General features: G+C 36.3%; 1 protein-coding gene across 1 annotated transcript; it reads left to right on the forward strand.

Annotated features, from left to right (window-relative positions):
* Positions 1 to 19,949: 19,949 nt before the first annotated feature.
* On the forward strand, positions 19,950 to 21,173 carry LOC149145882 (uncharacterized). Its single transcript, XM_089449439.1, has one exon. The coding sequence runs from the start codon at positions 20,157 to 20,159 to the stop codon at positions 20,820 to 20,822; it is 666 nt and encodes a 221-aa protein (XP_089305565.1). The 5' UTR covers positions 19,950 to 20,156; the 3' UTR covers positions 20,823 to 21,173.
* Positions 21,174 to 23,020: the final 1,847 nt, after the last annotated feature.

Raw genomic sequence — 23,020 nt, forward strand, 5'->3', positions numbered from 1 at the left:
AGGTCATTTATTTTTCTTTGTTACTGGGTCCTATCCCATGTACAGATGGGTAAGTGTAACTTGTTTCCTAATGAGTGATTGGACTAGTAAGGGCATGTCAAACCATACTATATAGGTTTGGGACTGCAATCCCTTCCCATAGTGACCCCCTTACCTAAATAATAGGGTTGATTGGACCAAGTAACGGTATATAAATTAGGATTATCTACATGCAAGGTAAGTTAGGGTTATCTACATGGTAGGTAAGTTATGATTATCTACAACATAGGTAGGTACGTGATTTAAGGCTATGCATGTCTACTTTATTTATAAGGCATGTCCATTGACCTTTCTAACACCCTTCCAAGGAATGGTTCCAATAGCTTTCCTTTCTATAGTCTCCTCCCATTCACGTCCTTATCTAAGCATTATAGAACTTTTGAGGTAAAAAATGGGTCTAAGACAAATGTGTTATCAAATTCAACTTTAGAGTAATAGGATTTAATAATAAGAGTAAATAGTTTTGGAGGAAAAGAAAGGAAACTACATTTTTTAATTGTATTTTATATTTATCTTTGTATAGGCTTACTCAATTTTTTATGTGCATCCAATGAGTGTCTACCCTTGAAATTTGAGTAAACTTATTAATGCAGAAATTTAAAATGACATTTATAAAAATGACAATTTTCTTTCTTTCTCTTTGATAATTAATATTTCTTATTTTATTATTTTCCTTGAGAGACCCATTTTAGACCTCAAAATTTCTCTAATGGGTCCTTTTGGAATGATGTGTAATTCAAGTCCCTTTCTTAGCATGTCTATTTTAAGGCCCTTTCCAAGCATGATTAGTTCAAGGTCCATCTGAGTGTCTCTAGCCTTCTCATTCTCATTTCTAATTGATAGAAAGGATTCAATGATTTTCTAATTTTCCCAAACAACTCTCAAGCAAAGGAAGGGGAGCCTCTTACTAGGAAGGATCAACTCATAAAGTTGTGTGATACAAAGGGCCTCTAATAAGAAACAGGGGAATAAAAGAAAAAATGAAGTGACCCTACCTTGCTTGCCTTATTGATTTCTGTAAAAGAAGAGTTTGGTGAGTCCATAATGTTTCTTATTTTCTTATTAGCCATCCTTTAAAAAAAGGACCAATTTTGAATGACAAGCCTTGCATCAAGGGAACACTATATCATACATACTCTTTCTCTTCCTTAAATAGATATTTGGTTTTTTCATATTGCAATTATAAAATGGGGTAAGAAGGGCGCAGTGTGGGATCATTGATAAATTGTCTAGCCACATGATGTGATGAAAACCTTACATGAGAAGGAAATTTGTGTGTTAATGTAAGTCCCAAAATAACCTCTTAACCCTTAAAAGTTTTGAAGTAACTACTTTTATGATTTTGGTAGCTAGAGATAGTATGAAAAGGGAGAAGTATTTTTATTATTAGTCATACTACATAAACTATGAGCCACTTAAAGGCTATATTAGATCCCTTTTTAGCTAGAGATAGTATAAAAAGGGAAAATTATTATTATTATTATTAGTTCTACTACATAAACTATGAGTCACTTAAAGGCTATCTTGGATCCCTTTGTAAGGAACTTTATTCTTACTACCTTGCTTGTTAGTTCAAGTGCTTTCGATAGTGAGAGCTAGGAAGAGAACAAAAACCTAAGAAAAAGAGAAAACATGAGGTCTTTAACATTGATTGAATCGATGGCGTTGTTATACTATTCAATGGATATTTGTTGGGTGTGGAGCCTGATTATCTTCTATATTCAAAGGTATCGCCACATAGGACCCCAGTTTGAAATGGGGGCGGCAATGCCGCCCGTAAAATATTCGCTGCAGGGGGGGTCCAGGGGGGGGCGGCTACGACCTTTGGGAGCCCCCCCCCTGGCGGGGGGTTTCAGGGGCAGCGCCCCCGAAGCTAAAAATAGCTGTAAAATTGCCTTGTAAAAGTATAGTAATTTCTAGTCAATCTGGGTCGTTCATTAGGCGGATGATCTGACGGTAGAACTTATGTTTTGTTTAGGGTTTTTTGCCCTAGAAGGCAACCCCTCTCTTTGTATGAGGGTATTGTATTTGAGGTTGTGTGATAGATGTGTATTCTATGAGCGAGAAACAAAGAGGTGAGACTGTGAGAGAAAACAGAGGATATTACAACGGATTTGTTGTAGGTTGTGTCTCTTCATTTTGCTGGATAATAGAAAGGAAGGACCGGCTGTTCGGGGTGGAGGTAGCCCAAACTGGGTGAACCACGTATATCTGTGTCTCTCTTGTTTTGTGCGTTTGCTGTGTTTATATTTCTGCAATATTTTATGTGTTCCATTGCTCCGTAATATATAATTTTCTAACAACTGGTATCAGAGCCGAAGGTCTATTTGGCTAATAAACTCGCAGGAAAGAAGGGTTCTTGGTTCGAGTAGGAGCAATGGTAGAAGATGGTAAGTTTAAGGTCGAGAAATTTAACGGCCAAAACTTCTCGCTGTGGAAGATGAAGATGGAAGATTATCTGTATCAGAAAGATCTATACCTACCATTGGGTGGAAAAACAAAGATGCCGACGGGTATGAAAGACGAAGAATGGAACCTTCTCGATAGAAAGGCACTCGGAACAATACGGGTGTGCCTTGCTGCGTCAGTCGCCTTCAACATTTCGAAGGAAACCACGACAGAGGGTTTGATGCATATGTTGTCGAAACTATATGAAAAACCCTCGACCTCAAACAAGGTATTTCTTATGAAACGGTTATTTAATATGAATATGTCGGAAGGTGGATCTGTTGCAAACCATTTAAATGATTTTAATACAGTTACAAGTTAGTTAAGTTCTGTAGGGGTAAACTTTGATGATGAAGTTAGAGCTTTGTTATTCTTGTGCTCATTACCAGAAAGTTGGAATGGTTTGGTAATGGTCATTAGTAACTCCGTTTCTGGATCTAGTACTTTAAAGTTTGATGATGTTGTCGGTGCTATCCTTAGCAAGGAAATGCGACAGAAAAGCTCCGATGAGACATCGGGAAATGCTTTGAGTGCAGAGTCTAGAGGAAGAAAAATGGAAAGAGAAAAGAGCTCAGGATATCGTAGTAAATCAAGGAAAGGCAGATCCAAGTCAAGATCGGGGATAGTGTGCTGGAAATGTGGAAAGAAAGGACACCTAAAGAAAGACTGTAGATCTCGGAAGGGAAAAGAAGGAGATGCACAACAAGAAAACGATCATGAAGCAAATGTGATAGGTGAGGTGTTACAAGATGCTTTGATTCTTTCTTTCGAAAATATTACTGATTCCTGGGTGGTAGATTCAGGGGCCTCATTCCATGCCACACCTGATAAGAAATACTTTCATGACTATGTTCAAGGAGATTTTGGACAAGTTCGTTTGGGTGATGATAAACCCTGTAAAATTGTTGGAATGGGTAAGGTTCTTGTAAAACAACAGAATGGAAACCAATGGCTACTAAAGGAGGTAAGGCATGTTCCAGATCTAAAGAAAAATCTGATTTCAATAGGGCATCTAGGCGGTGAAGGTTGTGTGACAACTTTCACAGACAAAGCTTGGAAGGTAACCAAAGGATCCCTGGTAATAGAAAAAGGCGAAAAGGTTGGTACATTGTATTTATGCAATGGTATTTCTAACTCTGTTAATGCTTTAACTTCCAAAGGAGCAGATGCAGCATTATGGCATCATAGGCTCGGACACATGAGTGAAAAGGGGATGAAGATTCTTCACTCAAGGAATTTGTTGCCAGGTCTGAAGAATGTTGATTTGGACTTCTGTGAGAATTGCATTTATGGAAAACATAAGAGAGTCAGATTTCTCAGAGTTGGGAAAGAAAATAAGAATGAAAAATTAGAGCTTGTGCATACAGATGTATGGGGACCTGCTCAAGTATCATCTCTCGGTGGCTCTCGTTATTATGTTACTATTATTGATGATGCAACTAGAAAAACTTGGATTTATTGTATTAAGAATAAATCTGATGTATTTGATACTTTCAAGAAATGGAAAGCTTTGGTTGAGATTGAGACAGGAAAGAAATTGAAGTGTCTTAGATCAGACAATGGAGGTGAATATTGCAGCAAAGAGTTTGATAGGTACTGTTTAGAGCATGGAATTCGTAGAGAGAAGACAGTTCCAAGAACACCACAAGAAAATGGTGTGTCAGAAAGGATGAACAGAACAATCATGGAGTGTGCAAGGTGCATGAGATTGCATGCGGGATTTCCTTTGCAGTTTTGGGTAGATGCTATAGATACTGTTGTTTATCTAATAAACAGAGGGCCTCAAGTTCCTTGGATGGTGGTGTTCCAGAGGAAGCATGGACAGGTAAAAAGGTAAACTACTCTATTTTAAAGCCTTTTGGTTGTGAGGCCTTTGTCCATATTGATAAAGAAAATAGAACAAAGCTTGAGGCAAAGTCAAAGAAATGTACCTTTATTGGATATGGTGTTAATGGTTTTGGTTATCGCTTATATGATTACGAAAATCACAAAATCATTAGGAGCAGAGATGTAATATTCAATGAAAAGGTCTTGTATAAGAATCAGTTGCAGGAAAAGAAACAGGAAAAGGAAAACAAGGAATACGCAGTTCTTGATGAAATCACTGAAAAGGGAAAGGTGCCTGAAAATAATAATAATCAACAACCACAACAACAACAACCACCACAACAACAACAGGCACCCCAAACACCTGAAAGTGGTGTTAGAAGATCTACCAGGATAAGTAGACCCCCTGAACGATACTCTCCTTCATTATATTATTTACTGTTGACTGATTCCGGTGAACCAGAATGTTATGAAGAAGCAATGCAGGTTGAAAGCAGGAAGAAGTGGGAGGTAGCCATGGAAGAAGAGATGGACTCCTTAATGCATAACCAGACTTGGGATTTAGTCAGGTTGCCTGTAGGAAAAACTACATTGAAGAATAAATGGGTTTACAGGCTGAAGGAAGAAGATGGAGGAAAACAGAGGTATAAAGCTAGACTTGTGGTGAAGGGGTTTGCACAGAAGAAAGGTATTGATTTTGATGAAATATTTTCTCCTGTTGTTAAAATGACTTCAATCAGAACCATTTTAAGTCTTGTAGCAGCTGAAGATTTTCATCTTGAGCAGTTAGATGTAAAGACAGCCTTTCTCCATGGGGATTTGGAGGAAGAGATATATATGCAACAGCCACAAGGATATGAGGTGAAAGGGAAGGAGAAACTAGTGTGTAGGTTGAAGAAGAGCTTGTATGGCTTAAAACAGGCTCAAAGGCAGTCTAAAATTTGACAAGTTTATGTCTGAACAAGGTTATACTAGATGTCACTCTGATCATTGTGTTTATTTGAAAAAGCAAAATGATGGCAGCTATATTATATTGTTATTGTATGTAGATGACATGCTTGTTGCAGGATCTAACATGCAAGAAATAAATGTGCTCAAAAGAAAATTGGCAAATTCATTTGCAATGAAGGATTTGGGAGCTGCAAAACAAATCCTTGGTATGAGAATAACTAGAGACAGGAAAAATCATAAATTAACATTGTCTCAGAATGAGTACATACAAAAGGTGTTGAAAAAATTTAACATGCACAATGCAAAACCAGTTAGTACACCTTTTTCTAGCCATTTCAAACTTAGCAAGGAAATGTGCCCAAAGACCCAAGAAGACATGGATTATATGTCTAAAGTTCCATATGCATCAGCAGTTGGAAGCTTAATGTATGCAATGGTCTGCACAAGGCCTGATATTGCACATGCAGTGGGAGTTGTAAGCAGGTACATGAACAATCCAGGAAAGGAACATTGGATGGCAGTGAAATGGATTCTCAGATATTTGAAAGGTACCACAAATCAAGCATTATGCTTTGGTGGTTCAAACATCTCCCTACAAGGATATGTTGATGCAGATATGGCAGGTGACAGAGATAACAGGAGGAGCACTACAAGATATGTATTTACTGTTGGAGGAACATCTATCAGTTGGGTTTCAAAAATCCAAAGTGTTGTTGCACTTTCAACAACATAAGCAGAGTATGTTGTTGCTACAAAGGCTAGTAAAGAAATGATTTGGTTACAAAGTTTTATGGGTGAATTGGGTAAGGAGCATGATATGGGCACATTATACAGTGATAGTCAAAGTGCCATTCATCTTGCAAAGAACTCAGCATTTCATTCCAGGACTAAACACATACAGCTCAAGTACCATTTCATACGATCAGTGTTGGAAGATGGAGAGTTGAAGCTAGAAAAGATACACACTAGCCAAAATCCTGCAGATATGCTAACAAAAGTTGTAACCAGGGAGAAACTGAGAATATGCTCAGTTTCAGTTGGTCTTCAAGGATGACGATGAAGATGAGAAACAGCCAGGTCCAAAGAGGAGTCATTGTCTAACAAATGGAGCAGCGGTGGAGTTGCTACAATCAGTCTCCAAGTGGGAGATTGTTGGGTGTGGAGCCTGATTATCTTCTATATTCAAAGGTATCGCCACATAGGACCCCAGTTCGAAATGGGGGCAGCAACGTCGCCCGTAAAATATTTGCTGCAAGCGGGGTCCACGGGGGGGCGGCTGTGACCTTTGGGAGCCCCCCCCTGGTGGGGGGTTTTGGGGGCAGCGCCCCTGAAGCTAAAAACAGCTGTAAAATTGCCTTGTAAAAGTATAGTAATTTCTAGTCAATCTGGGCCGTTCATTAGGCGGATGATCTAACGGTAGAACTTATGTTTAGTTTAGGTTTTTTTTCCCTAGAAGGCAACCCCTCTCTTTGTATGAGGGTATTGTATTTGAGGCTGTGTGATAGATGTGTATTCTGTGAGCGAGAAACAAAGAGGTGAGACTGTGAGAGAAAACAGAGGATATTACAGCGGATTTGCTGTAGGTTGTGTCTCTTCATTTTGCTGGATAATAGAAAGGAAGGACTGGCTGTTCAGGGTGGACGTAGCCCAAACTGGGTGAACCACCTATATCTGTGTCTCTCTTGTTTTGTGCGTTTTCTGTGTTTATATTTCTGCAATATTTTATGTGTTCCATTGCTCCGTAATATATAATTTTCTAACAATATTAAGTTGAATAAAGTTGGTTGTGTGATCATTAAATCAAGTCAAAGTTAACAGAGGTAACATGTAGAATCAAAAACCAAAATTTAAAATAAATTGAACATTAAAAAAGCTTAACTGCAACCTCAAATAGGGATGATGCCATTTTTAGTTGACTAGTTTAATCAAACATGACCCTATTTCTCGTACAGTAACCAACGCCCAAAAAAAACTTTTAAGGAAAAAAAAAGCATTACATAAACATCAAAATTGCAAAATTTCAATGCAATATTAAACTCTATACACTCCTTAGCAAAATTTCAACCCTCGTTTTATTTATAAATACTTCAATACAACTCTAAAAATTATTCATCTCTTACAAAATTTCAATACAATACTAACATTAAAAACTACCCATACTTAAAAAAATTCAACACAATATTAGAAACTACCCATACTCCAACCTATAAAATTAGTTTTAATATGAAAGAAATCCTTAACCATTACATAAAATATTAAAAACTACCCATACTTCAAATAAAAATCAACACAATGTTAAACACTACCCATACTTCAACTTATAAAAATAGTTTTAATATGAAAAAAATCCTTAACCATTACATAAACATTGCAAAATTTCAACCCTAATTTTATTTATAAATACTTTAATACAACTCTAAAGTTATACATTTCTTACAAAATTTCAATACAATACTAACGTTAGAAACTATCCATACTTCATCCATATAAATAAATAAATAAAAATTCAACACAATATTAAAAACTACCCATATTTCAAAAAATTCAACACAATATTAAAAACTACCCATACTTCAACTTATAAAAATAGTTTTAATAAGAAAGAAATATTTAACCATTACATAAAATAGTCATTGTCAAATGACAAGTACTCACTTATAAGTCAACAAATGACAAGTACTCGCTTATAAACACCTTTGAAAGTTTTCTTACTTTTCATACTATGGATCACACAAAAACTTAAATTCAGTTATGTCAAAATCTATTACACTACTTACATTAATGACACTACTTACATTTATAAAAATTATTGACTATATATATATAAATGTAAATGTCATTTAAATATCTAATTATAAAATTTTAGTTAAAATTTTATAAATATGTTAAATTTTGAATAAAAATATACATCGCTTTAACATTTTGAATGTGATATATGAAAACTACATAAAGTCCAAAAAATGGTGATATCATGTCTTGCGTTGCAACTCTTTAATCCATCTATTGTCTCGAAGTAAGTTAATTTATACTTTTAAATATGGTATTTAAACATTTAATTATAATATTTTTTTTATTTTAAATTTTATAAATATGTAATATTTTTAATAAAATAAAAATCACTTTAATATTTTGAGTGAGATGTCTGAAAGTACAAAGTCAAAAATTCTTGATGATATCATGACTTACGATCATAGGAGGAATTCCAACTCTTTAATCCATCTATTTCCTCTTAGAAAGTTAGGAAGTGTACACATACTAGTGAAATTCATCAATAAAATTTTGTGTTCATTATTGAAGCTTTTAAATTATTGAAGCTTTTATTTAAAGGTCAACCTTTTGTTCATTATGAAGCCTTTATTTAGCATAGTGTTATTTTATTAGTTCGCTGGTCATTATCCTTGTTCATGTTTCTTCTATGGTTCTCAAGACAATTTAATAGGTTGAGTTATGTGTCTTAGATAAATTTATGACAATTTAATATGTTGGTTGAGTTATGTGAGTACAAACTTTTAATGAAAAGGAATTTTTTTCGAAGAAATTTATTTTATCAAAGTGAGAGTGGTATATTAAAAGAATAAGTACATTTATTGTATTCACATATTTAAGACCAAGTCATTTTCTTCAAATGAATTGCATGTAAATCTTTACATGTTTGTCATCATAAATTATTGGGTTTGACATGATATAAGAAAAAAAGGTTAATTAGAATAAAGTTTTCAGAAGGTATGATTTGAGTGTAGTTATGGGTATTTGTTATATAATTTTATGGGTAGAAAAGTTCACATCAACTATTTCTGATTATGATAATTTTTTACATCTTAATACTAAAAGCTTGCAACAACTATCATGAAGAATAAAGGGTAATGTTTTTATAACCTATTGTCACTATGGTTTAGGATATTGAGGGACAATGACTCACACCCTCAAAACCTATACAACATTTGATACATTGAATTCAACATACACATAATAAGTGCAGCCACTTTAATACCCTACAAATACATGCATAAACCCCTTATGTGTGTACATCTAAACAATATATGGATATATACTTTAATGCTCTGTGCACATTCAATAGGTTGCACTTACAAGTAGTGATGCCAACAATTATCACATTGTTAAGGTCAAACATGATTTCAAATTCGATGAGCGTTGAATACAGTTGAGATAATTGCAATTCGCAAAGACTTCAGTCAACATACATCATGATAATCCTAGAGAAATTTTTGACACCGAGGGGCGAGGATAACCGATTACTTGAAGAGTTCTTCTGAGCGATCTGAGTGGAGGTGTGCCGCGATAGTGACCAATCTCCATTTCCATCCCATGGCGGACCAATCAATCACTTGCAGGTGCGTAAGCCAGTCCTTTTGACATTTTACAGGTATTAGAGGTTTCCATATAAGAGCCTCTTCCCTTTTACTTGCCTGCATGTCCCTTTCTATTTTAGCTCGCCACGTTCCTTCCTGGCTACACTTGCCACCATATCGAGTTTTATGCATGAACCTCAACCTCCCTGTTCTCTCGACGTCCTAACAGGTGACAGCTTAATTACTATATCCTCACACTTTTTCTCGTCCCCACACACTCTGGTGCGGGGAGTCTGTGTTTCCTACCTGTTTTGAACTTTCCTTAGTTATACATGGTAGTCTGGATTTTCCTTGTCCCGGGATTGTTAATCGCAGAGTTTGTACCCATCACTTCTCACTGGCTCCGGTCCTCAGTGCACTATCGCGACGGCTAACTCCCTTAGCTCTCGCTCGATAAGAAGGTTAGTGTATCTATTCCATTTTTTAAAAAAATGTAAAGATTTGGATGTGTGCTATTATAAACCCCGTTTGCAGTTGAAGTTTTCAAGGAGGATTTGAGATAACACAGAACATGAGTTACATATATTTTGCAGAAGACTGAAACTGTTATTTTTTTTAGCTTTATATTCCCCTGGATTTATTGTATGAAATAATCATGTAATGGACTATCAGAAAGGTTCCTATACGGGGTATACTAAAGAGATGGGGCTATATTTCTTTCACCATCCATGTCCTGGTCTGTAATTTTTGAACGACTATGGTCGTCTCTAGAAATCATCAGAAAACACTTTATGGTATATAGACCATGCACTGACATTCGACTGAAGATCGGCCATTGGTGGTGCATTTTCGGGATTGTATGTTGCTGTATTGTCTGCCCGGAGGTTCCCTCTTGACTGTATCTTTTTCTTCATTTTGAATCTTAACTGGTTTTTCCATCGTCGGGCTTTCAATTTTCGTTCCTTTTCCGTCGATCTGACGAGGATACATGTTCTCTTTCCTCCGTAGGCATCCTTTACTCTTCCTGCCTACCCATCTGAGCGTAAGGACATCCTCGACTGCCACCCTCGACCTTCTATTTAACTATTCTTAGTCCTTGTCTTTGAATAGTTGCCTCTTTCTAATAAAGCCTGGAGAATTCTAGGCTTTCCAGTACAATCTCCTCGGATATTGTTTTGTACTTCTGGATTTCTATTTAGATTTTCCCATTATCGAAGCACTATCGAAATCCCAAGGTGGCTTTTTTCGGATATGATTTTTATTTTGGCCTTCTTTGACTCGTGTCCATCCTCTCCCCATCTTCCTCGCTGCAGAAGACCATCTCTTTTCTGAATAGACATCCTCCACGTGGAATCCAACACGTCGGATCTGGTTAGAGCGGCTATGGAAGCTGAAGCTACATATGGTAGTACCATTAAGGCTTCAGATTGGCACTCCAGGCTGGCAGAGCATATCCAGTCATCCCATCTTGCCTCTGATCTGCATTCGGAATCTCCCTCTGCTCCCCGTCGCAAAAACAATCATCATCCTGCTAAAATTACTCCCCCTCCCTCTGCAATATGTTTGGATGGTGTTAAGCTGGCGGATCGTATTGCTAGCTTGCAAACACGAGCCCTGGTTGGAAAGTGGCACTTCCCTGATATGGACGATAACCAGATCCGGAAATGGCTGGGAGCTCGATGGAGCCCTCTCATTGGATACACACCCACCATTGTCCGTCTAATGTGTGACTAGTACAGCTTCCATTTTCTGAAGGTCAAAGATCTCAACATCATCTAGAAACTTCCATGGGTTCATGGGTGGAGTTATTTGGCTCTTCACAGATGGTACATTGGCTTCGACCCCCTCCGGAACACCCCTCAGAACAATTTCATTTGGGTCAAATTACCTGCGCTGCCCATAGAACTGTGGACGAAGGAAACTCTTTCCTTCATTGGCAATGCTATCGGGAAATTTATTTATGTTGATCCTAGATGTCTAGGTGCAAAAGACAAAAGGGTTGCTTGGCTTCTGATTGAAAAAGACTACAGGGGTGGTTTTCCAGACCACATCGATCTGCTTTGGGGCAATTTATCTGCCTGTCAAAGGCTGGACTATTGGGGCGTTCCTTTTAGGTGCACTCAGTGTCATAGAATGAGTCATTTAAAAGAAAAATGTCCTCGGGTGCCTCATGGTAAGTCATGGAAAAAGGTCTATAAGGTGAAGAACAATGCTGATGTCTCTGCTGTGTCTCCCAATTATGAAAACGGTGAAATAAAAAAATTCATAGATTTATCTCCTTCTGCTGATATTCTCCCTCAGTCCAGTTTTCATATATTTCCATCTTCTCCTAAACTTCCGGGGAACCTGTCCCACCGTCCTTTCCTCTCGCCTAGGAATCATAAACCTTCCTACTCTCCTATATCGAGATCGAACTCCATGGGGAATATTAATGCGGTATGTGATCCTATCTTTTCTCCCCAGCCTCCCCCTCCTGAACCATCTCTTGATGTCCCGAGAGACTCTCTCCCCCCAATGCCCAAAGATTGCTGCCCATCCCTAAAGGAAGACATCCACATCATCCCCTCATCTTCCCCGTCACCTATCAGACCTGATCGTTCCCCTATTAATCTATTCCATTCCCCCCCCCCCCCATGCACTCCTCACTGAAGCGCTCGACGTCCAAAGGTAAAGCTCCCTTGACCCACATTTCTCCCCCATTCTCTCCTCTTCCATCCCCTACCAACTCCATTGGCAGCGACCTGGAAATGCTGCTTCAGAAGAATTCACTCCACCTACTCCCCCTGACTATTCATAAACCCCGAAGATCTATTTCTCCTGTCATCAGCCCAAATTCTGCCAAAAATATCACTGTTCGCCGGAAAAACAATAGGGGCAGTAGACATTTTAGGGGCCGCAAAGGATCTCAGAACTTGAACTTTCAAGATTCCTCCCTTATTGATATCCCCATCTCTCATATCTCTGAAACCGGGTCTCTTAGAGCAGAATTGCTCGAGAACGTTATCAAATGATGAATATGCTATCTATCAACATAAGGGGTTTAGGAGCAAACCCAAAATATACTGCTCTAAAAAAATTATTTTTCTCATCTTCATATAGGTTGATTTTAATATAGGAAACAATGCATAATAGTCAAGACACTATCTCATTCTTCAGAAGAATGTTCCCATCATGGTATATAGCGGCAACGGAGGCATCAGGACTCTCTGGAGGACTAGCAGTGCTATGGGATCTGAGGTGGATCTTTGCTAAAACTTTCAGATGCCTTGGGGGAATCTTGATCACTGTTAATTATAGAGGATGTGCTGACAGGTTTCATATATTGAATGTCTATGCGCCCTACAAGGACAGAGCCTCCTTTTGGAACTATTTTATTGCCTCTGGTATCTTAGAGAATGAATCGCTCCTCATCGCGGGAGATCTAAATTGTACATTGGGACCAGATGAAGTTTGGGGGAAGGGAAAAAAAGCTGACTCTATTGGAGAGAAAATTAGAGAAGCTATGCTGCAATACAACTATGTAGACATCTGCCCGAAATCTTTGTCCCCCACTTGGGACAACGGTCGTTCAGGGGAATCCTATATTGCAAAAAGACTGGACAGATACATCATGCACGAAAAACTACTGGAGAAACATGGTTTCCCGAGCTCTCACACTCTCCCTGTTTTTATATCGGACCATCGGCCGATTACTTTACAATGGATGAATCCAAAATCGTGGAAAAGTTATCCATTCAAATTCAACAGGTATTGGCTAGAAGAGGAAGCATTTAACATCATGGTCTGCGAGTTTTGGATGGCTAACAGTTCTACAATAGAAGCCTCTCCATCAGAAAACCTGATTGGCAAAATGAGCAATCTTAAATCCAAAGTGAAAGAATGGCAAATTCAGAAAAAACAATCAAATTGTATAGAACTGAAGAAGATTGAAAAAGAACTAACTGAAATAGCCGATGGTATGACTTCCCATTCCATTCCATGGAGCACTCGGGCACGGATTTGGGAACTTGGAAAAAGGAAACAGAATATATTAAAGATTGAAGAAATCTCCTGGCAGCTCAAAAGTCGAGCCACTTGGCTGAAGGAGGGTGATAAAAACACCAAGTTCTTTCACCGTTTTGCCAGCAAAAGACGAGCTTCAAATTCTATTTGGCAAATCAAGAATGAAGAGGGAAAACATCTGTACTCCCAAGAAGACATTTCCATAGAGGCTGTCAATCATTTTAAAAAAGCATACAAACGAGAGCCTAACAGGGAGATAAATGATATCTTATGGGGCATAGATCCTTTTCCAAATATGTTCGATGATGAAGATAATGAAAGACTATTTGCTGTTGTAACAGAGGATGAATTACTCTCTGTAATGAAATCATTTAAAAAGGACAAATGTCCCGGTCCAGATGGCTGGATAGTAGACATTTTCATCCACTTCTTTGATATAATGAAAAGAGACATCTTGGGGATGGTGGAAGAAACCAGATTACAAGGGAGAATTCATCAAAATATTTCATCCACCTACTTAGCTCTGATTTCGAAAAGAAAGGACTCCTTTTCTTTTGCTGACTACAGGCCAATTTCCTTATGCAATGTCATCTATAAAATCATTTCTAAAATTATAGCAGAGAGAATCCACGACAATTTATCATTTCATATCACTAAAGAACAACATGGATTTCTAACTGGAGCTACCTGAGATGTCTACTTATCAAGATCGGGCTAAATGACCTGTGCACAAAATGGATCATGGCATGTGTAGAAGGAGTCAACTACGTGATTCTCATTAATGGATACCCCACATCATTTTTCCAGGCTGAAAGAGGTCTCCGCCAGGGGTGCTCGCTGTCTCCAATTTTATTCATCTTGGTAATGGATACCCTTAGCCTTCACATCAAAAAAGCGGGGAATATTGGCCCTCTTTTCATATCCAGAGGTAACTTTCTAACACACAACCTCTTTATGGATGACGTTCTTCTGTTCGCTATGCTTTGTAGATATACATGGCATAAAATGCATGAGATAATAAATTTATTTCAAAGGGCTATAGGCTTATATGTCAACGAAGGCAAATCCACATTTCAATATGGTAAGGTTAATGCAGAAGAGATGGAATATATCTCACGACTATTTAACATACATATTGTTTCCTTTAAAGAGGGGTTAAAATACTTAGGGTATCATCTAAAACCCTCGGGTTACAATATTTCTGATTGGTCATGGATCATAAAAAGATTTTATAAGAGAATATCGGGATGGGAATTTAAATGCTTATCACTAGCTGGTAGAATGATATTAACACAGTCGGTTCTTGCTCAAATATGTGTATATTGGGCGCATCTGTATTACATCCCATCAGCTATAATAAAAAAGTTGAACAGTTTAATGGCAACCTTTATCTGGGGAGGATGCAAGGATAAGAGAAAATATCATCTTACTAAATTGGAAAACATCTCCCTTCCAAAAAAAAGGGAGGCTGGGGCATCATGAATCTGCGTCTCTTTGGCATGGCTTTACTGTGCAAATCTTTGTGGCAAGCGGTCTTTGGGAATAGCTTATGGAGTCAAACTATTAAAATGAAATACCTTGGAAATGAAGATATTTACTACTGGTACAGGAACAGTTTTAAATGGCCTTCTCAAGGATCGACGATTTGGAGAAGTTTACAAAAAATTCTTCCTTTTTTCTACAAAAACCTTATATGGAAATTACAAACTGGAAACAACATCCTCATAGGTGTTGATGCAATCAAGGGCGTAGAAATGGAACCAACAATCGCTCCACAGCTTCTCTCGCTCCTCCACCAAAAAGGTTTTTTCTTCTGGGCACAGGTTATAGAAGGATGGAAGGATGCCATACCACAATGGAAATCGGACAGAGGACTGGGCCTAGAAGGAGAAATGGCTGCCCAATGGAATAGAATTGTTTGGAATATGAAATATGTAGGATTTTATAAAACAGAGGACAGAGATCGCATTGAATGGCAGGTAAAGAAAGGCAGGTCCATTATATCAGTAAGAGACATATATCACTCCTTGATAGAATTAAGAAGAGAAGCCCCCCGCAAAACCTTTCCACACTCTCTATGGAAGGTAAGCTGCCCGCTAAAAATCATTATGTTTTCGTGGCTAGTATATCATAATAAAAATCTTACATGGACAAATTTGCAGAAAAGGAGCTGGCAGGGGCCAGCCATATGCATAATCTGCCTTGCCAACACAGAAGACAACCTGCACATTTTTTTAAACTGCCCACAATCTCAGGGCTTGTGGATGCAATTGGCATCTTATTTTGGCTTTCCTGCTATTTCACACCCATCCATAACAGAAGCATATGAATGGTGGGGTTATCAAAAAGCTATCTGGCGACCCATTCCATTAATTGTATTCTGGTTCATATGGAAGTGGAGAAACAAAAGAATCTTTCAAAACAGCAAGGAGAGTTTTGGGCGTATTATGGATAAGGTTATTCCTTATTATTTCTCCATTCTCCAAAACATTCCCCAACAGAAAAATCAACAGATGACAGCCTCTGACTCTCAGCAACTTTCCTTCCCAAGGGCCCACTTTGACGGTGCGGCAAAGGATGGCATTTGCGCTTGTGGTGTTTTCATTGGTATATCAAGTGATCTCCAATACCTCATGTTTTGGAATGGTGGAAATGGGACTAATAACAAAGCAGAGGCCATGGCCCTGCATGGACTGCTTCTTTTCTGTACATTCATGGACATCGGTCCTATCAATGTATATGGCGACTCTAAATTAATCATAGAACACGTGAAAGGCAAACATGACATTAGAAATGACAGCCTTACAGGATGGCTGGGCAGGATTGCATCTCTATGGAAGCCTGATATATTCCCTATCTCACATATAAGGCGTAATCAAAATGAGAAAGCGGATGAACTTTCAAAGAAAGGAATGCAATCTCCATTCGGTAAGTGGCACCTGAGCATCTCTATGGAATCCTGTACATATGTCATTCAACCCTTCTCTATGCCCGGCATATAAGGTCGACAATTTTCTGGTATGCTTCAAGCTCCTTTTTTCTGGATAATATCTCAGATCTACAGGTATCTACATAGTTTTGAAAGTCTTCTAATTTGTCTATGATGAATTGCAGTCCAAAAATTTTGTATATGTATCAATGAAAAATGAACAGATGAAAATACTCTCAGAATAGGATGCCATACTCGAGAAAAAAGCCCGCCATATATCTGTATATTCAGACTATTTTTGAACATAATATAAATACCATACTGCTTTTTCTTCTAAAAAAAAAGGTCAAACATGATTTGTACTCCAACAACAACACTTAGCACACCTAAAAGTTGAACAATCGCTGCATCAATAGTTATGGAACTAAACCACTTTTAGTGACCAAGTGACACACATGAAAATAGAGTTTATTCTTATAGATATGATATATATCAATGTAGCAAGTTAGTGAGTAATTACTTTTCTTCGTATTTTATGGTTTATCTCAAAGAGGATTATATAGAACTCTTAAAAACTAATTAGTTTAAATCTATTTTAATTTGAACTTATCAAGTAATAAAAGCGATCATTTTTTGTGAGATGCAAACATTTTTTATAGCTAAAAACTTGTGAAAAAGTTTCGCTTAATAGATTTGGTCTCTCTTGCTACTTGATAAATTTAAATTAAAATAGATCAACATTGGTTCATATAGATTCATTTTTATTTTTTTATTGTGCAATATTTTTGTACTTAAGCATGCTCACATTTGTATTACCCGTATTATACATGTATTACACATCTACCTATGAGAGAGTGAGAGAGGGATGTATTCTCATTACATATTTAGTAACAATCCAAAAAAAAATATAGGGTCTAAATTTTTCCATTTAACTAATTTTCCATTGTTTTTAACTAGTGCAATCATATAAACTAAATAGTTGGTAAAAGTTTATAGACATCAAGCTATAATAAGCATCAAAACACTTACTTTATGATGCATCACACATTGTTAAGATTAAAAATATCATAAAAATGAGCATCATTAGAATACCATGGCCAATACCATGGGTTAACAATACCATATGCCCAAAAGACACATAACAATTTCATAGGATACTTGTTGATATGACATTTTATTTAATTAATAAATATAATTAAAAGGGCAAAAAAGACATAACTACTTTGGAATAAATCTCAACCTTTGATTTGTGACTACTATTAAGAATATTCTAGAATATTCCATAGAGATTAAATCACTACCATTCAACTAATAATTATTGATAAATAAATCAAAATTATGGAAGACCTATTCGAAACAAACACTCTATCAACATAATTATATGTAAATTTCTATTTTTTCTCTAGATTGATTTGCCTAAAATTATGTTCAATAATTTTATTTTATTTTTAAAGTTTTTTTTAATCCAAAGGATAGGGTGGTCCATAAGGGGGCAAGATTTCCACTTACATTAAATGTCTCTAAATGCGTCTGAGTCATGTGTTATTAACATATTTCCTTATGTGAGAGGAAAATAAGCTCTTAATCAAGCATAAATAGCTTAAGCTTTTAATTAATCAAAAAATAGTTTGAAGTATTATTCCAGTACTAAAAGAGAGTTCCAACCTAAATAATATCCCGAATAATAAATTTACATATAATAAAGTCACATATTTAACATCGATTTAAAAAAATTTCATTACTTTTCTTAATAAATAAATCTATTATAACTTATTTGTCAAACTAACAATGAGGACAATCATGACTAACTGCGATCCATTAATGCATGTTGACTTATCACCCTTATTCAAAGAAAACAAAGCCACTTGGAATTACTAGTCTGTAGACTTTCACTTGTGCCAAATGTCTCTGAGTCTTAAGCCCTTAACTTGCTCCCCACTATCCAAGAAAGAAGAGCTCTTACCCAAACAAATCAATTTTAAAACATACTCCAAGACCATCATAAAAATTATATATGTAAATGTTCAACACACTGTTATATTTATATTTATAACTACATTAATGAGGTGGTTTATTTACATTTTTCATATTTATAATTTAATAATATGTATTTAATTATAATTCTATTTATAATTCAATAATATAATATTTAATTATAATTCTATTAATAATTTATAATTTCACTAAATTAATATAAAATGTTATATAAAGTAAAAATGACTTACATGCACATTGTATATCTTCACTCAAATGGTAAAAAAAGTCAAAAGTAGTTTTAAGTATTATTGGAGTACTAAAAGAGAGTTATAACCTAAATAATATCCCAAATAATATCCCGAATAATAAAATTACATACAATAAAGTCATATACTTAATATCTGTATGGAAAAATATCAATAATTTTCTTAAATAATATCCCAAATAATATCCCGAATAATAAAATTACATACAATAAAGTCATATACTTAATATTTATATGGAAAAATATCAATAATTTTCTTAATTTTCTTGAGAAAATTTATCATAACTTAGTTGTCAAACCAACAATGGAGACAATCATCACTCACTGCTATCTACCAATGGATGTTGACCTAAAACCCTTAATCAAAGAAAACAACGTCACTTGGAATTACTAGTCTGTGGACTTTCACACCTGCCAAATACATCTGACTCTTAAACCCTTAACTTGCTCCCTAATATGAAAAAAAGAGAAATTCTTACCCAAACAAAAGCAATTTTAAAATATACTCCAAACACCATCATAAAAATTATATGTATATATATATAAATTATAAAATGCAAATTTTCTCTATACTCCTGTATATATCACTACACTAACCAGGTTGTCTATTTACATTTTTCATATTTATAATTTAATAATATAATATTTATTTATAATTTAATAATATAATATTTAATTATAATTCTATTTATAATCTAAAATTTTACTAAATTAATATAAAGTGTGATATAAAGTAAAATTGACTTACATGGACGCCTACATATCTTCAATGGAATGGTAAAAAATGTCAAAAGATTTTATCGGCCACACCAAAGTAATCCGTCCTCCAATAAAATAATATCCAGTGGTAACATGCCAGCTGGCAAAATATTAACACTTGCTAAATGGTTGCCAGTTGTTCATTTAATGTCAAAAAACTAAAAATTTTAATGCAAAAAAAATAAAAATCAAAGTTGCTTTCGGCTGGTCAAAGCTCATCTTCTTTGACCGAAAGGGCGGCGCCATCGGACTTCAAAAAAAATATGAAAAACCAGTGTTTATTAATCTAGAAGGCATATTTAAAAAGTTGGCCCGCCAGCTGTTTTTGTCAACCAGCACGGACACCCCTGAATGCAACCCCCAGCTTCGCCATTACGTGGCAGGGACGACTGCTAGCAATAAATTTCGTGTACGGGACGTTGCCATGTGAACAGGGAGAAAGAAACTGAGGAACAGAGCGGAGACTCCAGCATAAAATGCCGGTACCCGCTTAAACTTGTTGTGTGTGCTCGTTCAAACTTTCGAGAGCTCGGTCCGTGCGAATACCAATTCAAAGCCGACCCAGGTTCGATTCACCAGAGCGCCTCGAAGACTGAACACAGATATTTATATATATATATATACATATTGCGTTCTGTGTGCCGTGAGAATGGCGGAGCGTCTGAGCGTGAACAAGGCCTCGTCCAAGAAATCCAAGAAACCGAACGCTGCTGCGGCCCGACCGGTTCCCAAGGTCTACAACATCCACCCCGCGGGTTTCCGGTTACTTGTGCAGGAACTCACAGGGAACAGTTTCGAACCCGCGACGGAGATGCAGCCCAAGCCACCGAACAGCCGCCTGCAGAAATTCGCGCCGCCTCCGCTCGATCCGTCAGAAATTACCCCCGCCAGCGAACGCTTAATCCCCGATCCGATTCTTGCATCCCCTGTTCCGATCCTGTTCTCGCCGATTTCGGCCTTTGCTCCTCTGGATTGGACCTGGGCTGACGATACCTCTGCCTCGCCCACCAGCCTGGCTTACAGGCAACTGGCCGAGAGCCTCGTTGAGCAGGCCGAGCACAGGTCTGATCAAGACGGTGACCAGGGCATCATTTTGCCCCTTTCTCCCACCTACGCCTGGCAGTCACAGAACACCAAGCTACAGACGCCACGGGATTGGAACTTGAGATCTCCAGGCGCCCAGTCGCCCACGGCTTTCTATTACCCGCAGCGCAGCCCCAGTCCGAGGTGCGGGAGCCTGTCCCCTACGACGCAGTCGCTGTTTGGGCTGGGCAGTCCCGGGAGCTTCGCGGGATTCGATATTGGGACCATCTAGTAACCGCCGCCACCAGTTCTGTAAATCCTTTTAATACAGTGTTCTCTGTTGTTCTTTATTCGTGTGTATTATCTCGTATAGTTATTAGCACAAAGGACGCCATGACAATAAACCTTGTGCCACTCACAATACCTGAGTCTAGGAAAATATATCTGTCGGAATTCGCAGGATCATAATTTCTTGTGACTAGAGAAATGGATCTAAGGCTCCCCGTGGATTTACTGCTCTGGATGGGCTGGTCGAACTGAAAATATCAATTCAGTTCTTTTCTAATTTTGGAGTTTTTTTATTTGTTTTTCGGATAAAATCCTGATTCCAGATTAAAATAATACCAGTTCAGTTCTTTTCTAATTTTTGAGTTTTTTATTTTTTTTTCGGATAAAATCTTGATTCCAGATTAAAATATATTCTTGGTTATTTGATTTTTTCGTGAATACATCTAATACTATGCAAGGTCCAATATATTATTGAGGCAGCAAATTGAATCGATGATTTTACATCAAGAAATTTTTGGAAAAATGTTAAATATTCGTTTCACTATCTATCCAAAATCCCTAAATCAGTTATTTTCAATTTAATAATAATTGAAAAAAGTTTGGAGTTGTAATAATAAAAAAGTATATGACTCTAAAATAAAGCCCACTGGGCTGATTTTACATCAAGGAATTTTTGGAAAAATGTCTAAATATTCGTTTCACTATCTATCCAAAACCCCTAAATCAATTATTTTCAATTTAATAATAATTGAAAAAAGAGTTTGCAGTTGTAATAATAAAAAAATATATGACTCTAAAATAAAGCCTACTTGGCTATTAATGTCGGTTAAAATGTCTATAGCTATGGTGGTATTAATGGTCATTAAAATGGATATATATTAATTGGTTAGCTATGGTAGTATTAATGGTCATTAAAATGGATATATATTAACTGGTTTCTTTTAAACACGGGTGGTATTAATGGTCATTAAAATGGATATATATTAATTGGTTAGCTATGGTGGTATTAATGGTTATTAAAATGGATATATATTAATTGGTTTTTTTTAAACACTTGGAAAATCTATCTTAACTAAGTTTTAAGTGTAACTATTATGAGTGGCAATAGTTAGTTATTATTAGCTAGTATTGGTTAATCATTGGTAATCTGTAAGGTGAGAGGCTTCCACTTCTGTCAAATACCTATAACATTGTTAACTGTGATATAATAAAATCTAGCCAAATAAAAGCAGTTTTACAACATATTAAAAATTCATGTATTATTATATTTATTAGATAAATATAAAATAAATTTTATATTATATTTTTAAATAATTTAAAATATATTAAATTAAAACATTATTATTAAATTTTAATTTTAAGGTCATAGTTAAGCCAGAGACCACATTGGTGTATGAGATCCCTTTGTTTGTAGGACAAGGGACCCACTTTAGTTTGGTGATTTGACTACTAAGTCTATGAAGGAATACATACTCTACCCCCTCTGGTTTCTGTGAACTCTTAGAATGAAACACAAGTTCTTAACCATTAGGCCCACTCAAACTGCATATTCCAAAAAACATAAATAATATCAAAAAGGAAAATAATATATTTAAACAACATCTATCTCTAGATTTGTGTGCTTTAAATATGTCTGGACTATTTCATATATCATTCATATATAGTTTTGTTGAAATCATGTAACCAAATTTATAAATAAAATTTGTGAAAAGATCTGAAAAAAGGAAAATATTAATAATTTTATTTCAAGTTTTTTCATATTCAAGGGTAAATGATCAGAATTTGTTAGTTTCCGTTCTCTGTTTCTTTCGAGAAGGTGAGTCAGTCAATGGCCAATTTGAGTTTTTCCAAGTGTGGGTGGACAAGTAGTGGGATAATAATGTCAAAGCTGTAGAGTTGAGGCTTATGTGATCCATATTAACTTTATGAGAGATTTTTCAGCATACATCACAAGAAATTTTATTTGTCAACACGTTTCGAACCAAATAGTGTCGTGTCGTTCATCGTCAAGACAAGCTGAATGAGCAAATAAAGCATTGCATGTTAAATAAATCTCTCATAATGTCAAATCTCTCTCAAAACATCACTAAAAGAGTTAGAATTAAATGCTGATAAAGATTTTTCACCTCCTTAAATTAGGATTTAAAATGAATTGAACACTTTTTCTAGATATTTAGTTTGATTTTTTATTGAGAATTAAAG

Source organism: Pinus tabuliformis, chromosome X (genome assembly GCF_031772625.1).
Source record: "Pinus tabuliformis cultivar Carrire ecotype Pingquan chromosome X, CPIR1, whole genome shotgun sequence".
NCBI lineage: Eukaryota > Viridiplantae > Streptophyta > Pinopsida > Pinales > Pinaceae > Pinus > Pinus tabuliformis.

Coding starts and splice junctions, on each gene's coding strand:
- LOC149145882 (XM_089449439.1), top strand. CDS start 20,157: ATGGCGGAGCGTCTGAGCGTGAACAAGGCCTCGTCCAAGAAATCCAAG.